The 10,739-nt window shown below is 45.1% G+C and overlaps 1 protein-coding gene across 2 annotated transcripts; it reads left to right on the top strand.

The window, feature by feature from the left end:
• The first annotated feature begins 1,791 nt into the window (after nt 1–1,791).
• Nucleotides 1,792–10,520, top strand: GINS3 (GINS complex subunit 3). 2 transcript variants are annotated; one of them, XM_040982105.1, is made up of 3 exons: nt 1,792–2,023; nt 7,283–7,516; nt 8,898–10,520. In XM_040982105.1, the coding sequence occupies exons 1-3, from the start codon at nt 1,838–1,840 to the stop codon at nt 9,126–9,128; spliced, it is 651 nt and encodes a 216-aa protein (XP_040838039.1). In that variant the 5' UTR covers nt 1,792–1,837; the 3' UTR covers nt 9,129–10,520. The 2 variants fall into 2 exon arrangements, with proteins under 2 accessions (XP_040838039.1, XP_040838040.1); XM_040982106.1 differs by lacking the exon at nt 7,283–7,516.
• The last annotated feature ends 219 nt before the right edge of the window (nt 10,521–10,739 follow it).

Below are 10,739 nucleotides of genomic sequence, written 5' to 3'. Positions count from 1 at the left end.
TATTGAAATTTTTAATATATAAAATTGTATAAAATGTTGAATCTACTAGAAAAGTATGTTATGAAAAACTTTATTTCAACTAAGAATGATATTTGATGAATAGATGATTTTTAAGAAATTATAAGCAATTTCTCTATGTTTATAATCTTTTAATTAAGCGTTTTAAAGGGTATGAGAGTAAACTTTGACAGTTTTAGCATTTAAGACTGAAGCTTGGCCTGTACTTATATAGATGTAGAGATTCTCAAATTCCGTTACTTGTTGTCCTTGAGTATCACTTAGTTACAGTGAACAGAATTTAGCCTTTTTATAATCTTCAGAGCTTGCTATTACGTATTGTATTTTTATGTTCAAATGTTAAAATCTGATGATTCTAAATAAAATTTTGACTATGTGAAAAAAAAAAGTGGTGGGGCTAGTGTGGCACACTGGGTTGCACTGCTGCCTGAAAAGCCAACATTCCATATAGGTGCCAGTTGGGGCCCCAGTTGCTCCTGTCCCAGCTCCCTGTTTTTGTGCCTGGAAAAGCACTGGAATGTGGCCCAGGTTCTTGGGACCTGCGCCCACGTGGGAGACTCAGATGGACTTCCAGCCTCTGGCTTCATCCTTGTTCAGCACTGGTTCTCGTGGCCTTTTGGGGAGTGAATCAGGGAGTGAAAGATCTCGCTTTCTTTTTCTCTCTGCCTTTCAAATAAATAAGTCTTAATTAAAAAAAAAAATAAAAAGTGGTATAAACGTTATCACATTTTTCTTGCGGAAAACCAAGTATCTGTTGCTTAACATATGCAAAATTGAATTCTATATTTATGAGATCGTTGTTTAAAGGTTGTAAATTATGTAAATGCATTAATAAATTCAAAGCTTCATTCAACACTCCAAACAACACAGAAAAGAAAAACCATGATTAATGCGAACCTCCCTTCCCAGGCACCCTTGCTCACAGTCCAGGATGCGTTTCTATATTAAATAAATTCTGAGGTACATCTGTCAGCCATCTGTCACCACTCATAGGCCAGGGTGCATAGTGCCAAGGCTGGTACCACGTGACCACAATCCTTCTTCCGCCCCCAGCTCCCACCAGCCACTTGGGTTGGCATGGCACCTGACGTTGGCACTCCATCTATAAGATGGCTGACAATCTTAGACCAGGACAGTCGGCCTCCGAAAGACACAGCGTGATCAGTCGAATTTTCTTTTAAGGATTTAAATTAGGAGCTAGCAAAGGAGGCTGTGGATTGATGAGAAGTTGAGCTGAGAGGCCCGCTAGTAGTGGTGCGCCATCCTTCCTCTGATTTCCCCCCACCCCACAGAGCGCCCCAAGCTACAATCTGTTCCTAACCTAGTCCGTGACAAATACCCGAACAAGGGCAGGAGATATTTTGAAAAGTTTCAAATAACAAGATTAACAGAGACACACGATGACAACCATTGTACAAGGTTAGACTGAATGGGGCGTGGCGTGGGGGACCGTTTGCGCTTCACGGGAACCTCAGGGCATCCGGGAGCTTCGAGGGGCAGCGACCCCAGCGGCATCCTAACGTCCTGCTCCGGGCGCGGGGAGGAGAACGCGGGCGGCCCCGCCGCCACGCCCCGCCCCGGGCCGCGCTGGGCCAATGGCAGGCTGCGTCGATTGCTTCTGCCTGGGAAGATTTATTGCTTCTGTCTGGCCTGGGGCGCGGGAAAGTTTCAATCTCCTCAGGCGTCGGCGTCCTCGGTGTCTCTCCTCGTCCCTCCTCGTCTCTCCTTGTCTCTTCTTGTCCCTGACCGACTCTCCCCTCCCCCCGGCCTCCTTCTCCGCCTGTTAAACGTTCTCGGCGGAGAGGCTCTGGTTGCCGCCATGTCCGAGGCGTACTTCCCAGTGGAGTCGGGAGCGTTGGGGTCTGAGGAGAACTTTCTTTCCTTGGACGACATCTTGTTGTCGCACGAAAAGCTTCCAGTACGCACGGAGATCCCCATGCCTCGTCTGGGCGTCTTCTTCCAGGATCGGAGCGCGGGCGCCGAGGGCGACCATGCCCTCCCACAGGTGAGCGGCCGCGGAGGACCACCGGCCGGGCCCGCGTCGGGGTCCCGCGGGAAAAACTTGCCTTAGCTGGGCTGCTCAGACTCCCTCCGACGACGGTTTCACTTAAGATATTATTATTATCATATCTGTTATTTAGGTATTTGGGAGGCAGAGGTACAGAAAGAGGTGCTGTCATGTTTGTTTGTTTGTTTTTTTAAGCTGCCCCCATGAACTGGAGCTTTCCCCCGTCTGTGTGGGTTGAAGGTTTTAAGGACTGGCTCCCCCTGAATATTTTGGGGTCCGGGTTCCCATCAAGGATGTGCTGACAGAGAGCATGCGCCTGGGAGCTGTACTTTGCCACATTCAGTTCCGGAGAATGAATGGACAGCCGTGTACTGGGAGCTGGTGGGAGACCACCGCTACACAGTTGGGAGAAAAATGGACCTCAGAGGGGAGTTTAGTGCCCCCAAATTGGAATCCCTGTACATGCCTCTTCAAAAAAAGTTCCAAAAACTGCACGGATTTCGGAAAAACAAACAACAAAAAAATACCTATAATTTTTTTCATCCCATTTGCTATGAACTTGCTGGGGTGGGGGCACAAGCTTTCCCTTTTATGACCTCTTTAATTATTCAACATCCCTCTCGCTTTTTGGGTTGTTTTTGTTGTTGTTTTTAATATTTAGGATTTGTTTGAAAAGCAAAGTTAGAGGGCGAGCCAGAGAGCTCTTCACCTGCTGCCCACTGCCTCCATGACTGCAGGGACTGAGCCAGACAGAGCCAGGTTTCCCATGTGGGTGCAGGGACCCAGGGACCCCCTCCAAGGGCTTACACACTGGAGCAGCTCAGATTCAGGGCTTGAATTGGCACTCTGAGCATCCCAGGTGCTGTATCACAGCTCCCAGAGCATACGCAAAAGTTTTAAAAGTCAGCAAACTCTGACAAAAAGATAGAACAAATCCGTCCTGGCTTCCTTCCATACTCTTCCAGATCCACCGGGCTCATGCTCTCAAGATTCACCTCCGTATTTCTAAATAATGTTATTGGACTTCCTGATTTTGAAGAGTGTGAAGATGGGAGCACGGGTTTGGCACAGTGCTTGACTTGCCGCTTGCAGAGCCCACATGTGATGTCAGAGTCCCATTTCATCAGCATTTTCAAATTTATTAGTAGAATGTTCCAAACGTCTGCTTGCTTTCTTAATGTCAACATAGTTACAGTGATAGCTGAGTTTTGTTTTGTTTTGTTTAAGATTTATTTTTCTTGGAAAAGCAGATTTACGAAAGAAGGAGATAGAGAGAAATATCCTCCAACTGGTTGTCGGTTGTTCTCTCCCCAAGTGGCAGCAATGGTGAACTTCCTCCAGGTCTCCCTCACGGGTACAGGATCCCAAGGCTTTGGGCCGTCCTCGACTGCTTTCCCAGGCCACAGGCAGGGAGCTGGAAGGGAAGTGGAACAGCTGGAACGCAAACTGGCTTCCATATGGGCACATGCAAGGCGAGGACATAGCCACTGAACGCTCACACTGGGTCCGATAGCCTATGTTTTGTCCCTGATATCCATAAATTGCACTCTTTTCCTTCTCTTGAGTAGTCTTGGTAGGAGTTTTTAATTCTATTAGTTTTTTAAAAGAATAACTGAAGTCTGTTAGTTTTCTCTTTTTTACCTTTGATTTTTTTAACTTCACTAAGCCCTTAATTACTTCTTTCCTTCTGCTTCCCTTGGATTTAAGTTTCTGTCGTTGTCTTCCCCTCGCCTTTTGAGATGGGTTCCTGGCTTACTGATTTTGCCAGCCTTCTTTTATACATTTTTATTGTGTATTTTTCTAAGCACACATTTAGTTGTGTTTTATAAGTCTTGATTTGTGCACTTTAATTATCAACAAATTCAGATATGTTTAAACTTGTAATTTCTTCTTTGACTTCTAGGCTATTTTTTTTAAAGATTTATTTATTTTTATTACAAAATCAGATATGCAGAGAGGAGAAGAAATAGAGAGGAAGATCTTCCATCCGATGATTCACTCCACAAGTGAGTGCAACGGCCGATGCTATGCCAATCTGAAGCCAGGAGCCAGGAACTTCTTCCTGGTATCCCACAGGGGTGCAGTGTCCCAAAGCATTGGGCCGTCCTCGACTGCTTTCCCAGGCTACAAGCAGGGAGCTGGATGGGAAGTGGAGCTGCTGGGATTAGAACCGTCGCTCATATGGGATCCTGGCTCATTTAGGGCGAGGACTTTTAACCACTAGGCCACACCACTGGGCCCTTCTGGGTTATTTGTAAGGCTAGTGCTTAATTCCAAGCATTTTGGGCTTTTGTTATTGTCTTTGTCAACGTCTGGCATCATTTCACATAGTCAGCAAACACAGTCCGAATCATTTCTGTCTTGCCGATTAGACCCCAGCTATTGCACTGTACAGTATGTGTTGTGAAGTCATGGTGTGCAGTAAATAATCTACACTCTACATTATTTTTGCATGTGTAAATTGGATTATTTATTAGTTGTTTTTGGAGATCTATATCCTGGCTGAGTTTCTGTTTATCACTCTCTTATTTCTGCCAAGAATATGTTAACTATAGGGCCTGGTGCAGTAGCCTAGTAGCTGAAGCCTCACTTTGCATACCTGGGATCCCATATAGGCTCCGGTTTATATGGGTTCCATATGGGTTCCTAGCTGCTCCACTTCCCCATCCAGTTCCCTGCTTGTGGCCTGGGAAAGCAGTCAAGGATAAAGCCTTGGGACCCTGCACCCACGTGGGAGACCTGGAAAAGGCTCCAGGCTCCTGGCTTAGGATTGGCTCAGTTCCAGCCATTATGACCACTTGGGGAGTGAGCCAGCAGACAGAAGACCTTTCTGTCTCTCCTTCTCTGTAAATCTGACTTTCCAATTAAAAAATAAATAAGTTATTCTTTAAAAAAAATATGCTAACGTCTGCTATAGTAATCAGGGTTTTTCTGTTTCTTCTTTGACTTCTGTTGGTATGGTTAGATATATTATTTATAATTTCTGATGAGTGTAATGACTTTTAGCATTACCAAATGTCCCTCAAGTTTATTTGTCATCCATTTACCTGTGCATTAGTTTATTGAGGTAAACGTATTATTTTAATGACTAGTTTAGATATTAAATCATTTTTGACCAGTAAGAATGTTATGTAAGCTTCTGTTCTCACCACTTGAGACAAAGCATTTTAGAATGGAGAGACCTCATTTTCTCCCTGTTATATTACTGTCATTTATTCCAAGCTGACACATTTTAAACTCTGCAGTGTATTTGCCTGTTTATTTACTGTCTCCATTTCTGTGTTGGCATCATTTTCATTTTCCTTGAGGATTTCTTTACTCTTGGTCTTTTGGCAATAAATTATGTATCTGTCCATGTCAGGAATCCCAAGATGAACCCAAGATGGATGGTTGACTAAGAGCACATACGTGTTCCGTGTTAAGATGTACTGCAGTGAAAGGGTGTACATCAGAATCAGTACCAGGAAGGGAGACTTCAGGTGGACTCTGCAGGAAACTTGGCACAAAACTCCAGGACTTGTTTCCCACGGCTCCAGCCGGGTGCATCTACATTACATTCTGCAGCAGTAACTTCTGACCCCATGTGTGACATTGTGCCTACAGGAAAGCTTGTTAAAGACCCAGTTCCCAGGATGTTACTGGGGTCTGGTCATGTCAACACTGCCAACCACACTGTAAACTTCCAGGCTCCTAGGAGAGCAGGTATTCAACAAACATATTGTGTAAACAGTTAAGGCATGAAAATACTCCCAAGCCTAGGACCCTCCTGAAACCCAAGTGTCCAACCACCAGCAAGGTCCAGCCTTGCAGGCAGGCCATGGCAGGATAGCCCTCTCAGACCTACCATGTTAGCTCTTTTCTACACTTTTGGCTTCTTCAGATGTTTTTATTTTGCTCCAGCATATCCATCCTCTGGGATTCAAGCTACATATATATTAGACTTTCACCCACCATATGGAGTGTGCTTGTACTCCTTGCTAAATTTTATCCCCATGCTTTAACCTGGATATTTTCCATTTCATGAGCTTTATCATATGTGTCAAATTTGGTACAAGTAGAGCCAGCACTGTGGTATAGCAAGTTAAGCCACTGTCTGTAGTACTGGCACCTTTATAGGTGTAGGTACACCTTTATAGATGCCAATTCAAGTCCTACCTAACACTTCTGTTCCAACTCCTTAATGGTGTGTGTGGAAAAGCAGCTAAAGATGACCTAAATGCTTGGGCCCTTGCACCAACATGGGAGGACACGGAAGAAGTTCTTGGTTCCTGGCTTTGGTCTGGCCTAGCCCCACAGTTGTGGCCATTTGGGGAGTAGCCAGCAGATAAAAGACCTCTGTGTGTTTGTGTGTAAATCTGCCTTTCAAATAGCTCAATCCTTTTGTTTTTAAAAAATGGTGTAACTGTTAAACTTGATTTTCTTTATTGACCTCAGTTTAATTTTTGTGTTTTTTAATTCTGGAATTTCCATTTGATGTTTCAGTCTATTTTAAAGTCATGTGCTGTTGGTTCTGATATGGGTGCCAAGTATTGGTTTTAATTCCCTCCCTTTAGCTTCTTACCCTTCATGTCCCAGTTGCTCTGCCAGCTTTGAACCCACTGTTTCCCTGGTGCTGGGAGGTTTGCCAGAAACTGCCCACACAGTCCCAGGGCTGTTCCCATCTTTACAGCAGTTCTGCCTTGTGAGTGCTTTATGTTTTTGCTGCTTTGATCCAGTTGTTTTTACATTTGGTGAGTTTTTAAAGAGATTTTTCTTAATTCTGATCCATTTGACCACCTCATTCTAGTTTTACAATTTTCTTATGGCTTGAAAAAGTATAAATGTTTACCTTTCCTGTCACTTCTGGAGGTGTGAAGTGGAATAGAGAAGAACTGCCAACCTGAGTTTCTTCTATTTTTCCTTCCACTCTGTTAGAATCGAGCATGTGTGGGGAATAGATATTGCACAAAGCAGAAATGCATACCTCTACAATGTCTGTAGTTGGGCACATTTTTAAATATTAGGCATGTTTTATCTATTAGTCTAATTTTTTAAATTAGCCTATATTTTTGTTCTCATATTTTTTGTGATTTGGATCCACCTTTTCTTTCCATTCCATTATGATCTGGACTTGACCCATACAGTTCATTTCTTCTAGTCACACAGCCTGGTCTTCTGCTTCTGCCTGTGTCTGCCCTAGAGAACAGGTCATACTGCTGGGGCCAGGTGTGTTTCTTTGCATCTGTTTTTCAAGTCCACCTTCTTGTTTGGTTGCAGGGCTCAAAGCTCGAGCTACCCCTGTGGTTGGCCAAGGGGCTCTTTGACAACAAGCGGCGCGTCCTCTCCGTGGAGCTCCCCAAGCTCTACCAGCAGGGCTGGAGGACAGTGTTCAGCGCCGACGCCAACGTGGTGGACCTCCACAAGATGGGCCCACATTTCTACGGCTTTGGCTCCCAGCTCCTGCATTTTGACAGTCCAGAGAATGTGGACATCTCCCAGTCTCTGCTACAGGTGAGTGCTGGGTGTCAACTGACATGTGTTCCCAGAGCTGGTGGTGACCATGAGGACCATGAGTGTGTGATTTATAAACTCAGTCGTTATTCTAGGTCAACCTACAGTTGCATTCTGTCTGGTTGTGTAGTTTTAAAAATATTTTTTGTTTATTTGAAAGATGGCAAGACAGCAACAAAGAAAAACAGGCTTGACAGAAATCACCCATATGGTGATCCATTCCCCATATGCCCACAGTAGCCGAGACTGGGCCTGACTAAAGCCAGAATCTGGGAATTCCAGCTGTATCTTCCACATGGGGTGGCAGGGATGGCAGTACCTGAGCCATGCCCTGCTGCTTTCCCAGGAAACTGAAATCAGGAGCAGAACCAGCAGTGCAATATGGAATAGGGAGATGGTGAGCAGCATCTTAACTGCTCTGCCACCCTCGTGTATTTTTTTCAATAAGATTTGTCCGTTGCTTTTCCTGTTTGCTAGTTAAGCACTGGGACCAGCAGGCAGTCCAGGAAATGAGACCAAGTGACGGTGGCTTGCAGGTGACAGGCACTAAGATACATAGCCCCAGGTTTGGGGGCAGGGAAGAGAGGCAGTTCCTATTAGGGATACGTGAGTTTCTTGGGGATTTTTTTCTCTCCTCTTGTTCTAGAATTAAGGCCTGACTCTGCCTTGAACTAGCTGCATTCCTTGGTCAGGCTGCTTGACTTCTAGATGTCAGTTAATAACCTATAGTATATTCTGTCTACCACTTACTAGTGCTATTTTTAATGTAGCTAGCAAATTGTTACTATCTGTTCAGAAAAAGAAGTCAATGCATAGAGTTTGGGTATAAATCTATTTGCCATACAATGTCCCCAGGGTACATTTTTGAATTAGAGTCTTGCATTGTATATTTTCTTTCTGTCACTGCTCTGCAGTGTTTTAGATTAGCTGCTTACAGAGAAGGTGACTTTGCCAAGAGACAGTTTAAAGAAGCAAGCAGAGCCCAGAGTCGGATGGTGACGTGACACCCCTGGATCTTGCTTATCTCCATCATCGTCTCAGACCAAGGAAGGCGGAAGGTGCATCTAGTTGAATCAGGAGTGTTTGTGTGTGACCACAGTATATTATGGCATTTGTGACTTGAGACAGTGGGGAGCTTACTGTGTGCTTGGTGCTTTACAGGTAGACTTCACTAGTTGTCTCAATAAGCCATTGGGTTTTTTTTAACAATCCGTTTCACCAACAAAAGAATCCAGGCATGATGATGAACAGTAGCTTAGTGGAGTGATGAGACTTCTGGGGTCTTTGTTGAATCAAATGTTTAGATGTTACAGAATATAAGTGAATTGGTTTTAGGGGGTGTGAGATCGCCCTTGATGACTCTTCCTCCTTTCTCCTTCAGACGTTCATTGGACGTTTTCGCCGCATCATGGACTCCTCCCAGAATGCTTACAACGAAGATACCTCAGCCCTGGTAGCCAGGCTAGATGAGTTGGAGAGGGGCCTATTTCAGATAGGGCAGAGAGGACTGAATGACTTCCAGTGTTGGGAGAAGGGGCAGGCTTCTCAGATCACGGCTTCCAGCCTTGTTCAGAATTACAAGAAGAGAAAATTTGCAGACATGGAGCACTGAAGGCCAGAGAGTCACAGAATTGCTCCTTCCAGGCACAGTCCCTACTTCCTGCCTTGCCTCCTTGGAAAGAGCTTGTTGGCCTTGCACAGGACCAGAATCAGGTCCCATTTCATGGCTTGTTTGTCCCTATTTGCCTCAGGGGTGGGCCATCTGATTGGGAGTGAATGTACTGGATGAGGTGCTTGGCCCATAAATCCCGGATTCTTCCATGCTGACCCAAAAATTCACAGCCAAGGAAGGGCTCCTAAATGAGGGTCATGGATTTACTTCACAGTCAAATTGGAACTGGATGCCTGGGGTCTGGGAATATGGACAGGCTCATTTGTCTAGTTTTACCAGTTGCTGTGGACAAATGCAAACTGGGCTATCTCTCCAGCCCATCTGCCTGCTCTTTCACGTGACTGCACAAGGGACGGTACCCCAGCACTGTTGGCCCAACTTGTAAATACCTCCTGCCACCCACCAATGGAGAGTTAACCCCATTTCCAAAAGCAGCCACTAAGAACAAGGGAGGGAAAAGCGAAAACAGATCAATGGTCTGGCTTTTGCTAAAGACAGGAGGTTGCTTTCCTCCTGTGCCACCAGGGATTCAGACATGGGAAGACACATAACTGCTCTCAGCCCAGAGGAGTTTGCTTTTGTCTCTGATGTTTGTAGAGCATCTTTATTCTCTTCCCTGTCTAGAAAAGCTGTCAGAGAGCTGCTGACAGTTGCAAAGTAGTTATAATGGGTGTAAACCAGCTTTACTTACATCTGAGAATCAGGGTGTAAGGGTTACAGGCTGAGAGGAGCCCTGCTAAAGACTGAATACGGCAGGTCAGAGTGGGCAACAGCCTTGATTCTCTTTGGCTCCTTAGTAATGGGCATCTTTATGTAGTGTGCTCCCGGCCAGTCACTGGACTGCGTGGAAGCCTGCATGACACTGACACCCTGTAGACAAGGAGGACACCTAAGGCTGAGTGAGAAAGAATTCTTGGAGCAGGGCCTCTGTTCCTGTTCTCATCCTTCAGCACCCCATAAGCTGCAAGAAGTATCCTTGTTTTTGAGAATTGTAGCAGAATTTGGGGATTCAGTTAGGGCAGATACCTTGATGCAAAGTTAGCATGACAAAAATGTTGTTTTTTTTTTAAAGTTGGAATTGATGTTTTTACAGTCAGATTTTAGTGTTAAACAATGGGCTTTGCCTGCGAACACATTCCAGCCCAGTGCTATTTCTGTGACTCTGCTGCCACACAGAACGTTGTCTTTGATTGGATTTGACATTAGTACCCAAATAAACTCATGTTTTAATGACTGCTCCTTTTGTACATCATGTATAAACCCCAGGCACAGTCCCTGTAGGAACTTTCTGGGTTCTGGTAAGGTGAGTTCTGTGACCACTGCAGCATTTGTACATAGCCAGGACCCTAGGAACAGTTTACAGGATCTTACTACTTGGGGTCCCAGTGTAGCAAACTAATCCTCTACCTGTAGTGCTGGTATCCCATAGAGCCACATGGGTGCCAGTTCTTGCCCTGCTACTTCACTTCCCATCCAGCTCCCTGCTGTGGCCTGGGAAAGCAGTGGAAGGTGGCCCACTTCCTTGAATCCCTGTACCCATATTGGAGACCT

This window comes from Ochotona curzoniae, unplaced genomic scaffold, assembly GCF_017591425.1.
Source record: "Ochotona curzoniae isolate NIBS_2020 unplaced genomic scaffold, NIBS_Ocur_1.0 contig_3622, whole genome shotgun sequence".
Lineage (NCBI taxonomy): Eukaryota > Metazoa > Chordata > Mammalia > Lagomorpha > Ochotonidae > Ochotona > Ochotona curzoniae.
Note: the sequence above shows the minus strand (reverse complement) of the source record. Positions and strands in the feature narration are given on the sequence as shown.

Coding starts and splice junctions, on each gene's coding strand:
- GINS3 (XM_040982105.1), top strand. CDS start 1,838: ATGTCCGAGGCGTACTTCCCAGTGGAGTCGGGAGCGTTGGGGTCTGAG. Junction 2,024..7,282: donor GCGACCATGCCCTCCCACAG/GTGAGCGGCCGC, acceptor GTTTGGTTGCAG/GGCTCAAAGCTCGAGCTACC. Junction 7,517..8,897: donor TCTCCCAGTCTCTGCTACAG/GTGAGTGCTGGG, acceptor TTTCTCCTTCAG/ACGTTCATTGGACGTTTTCG.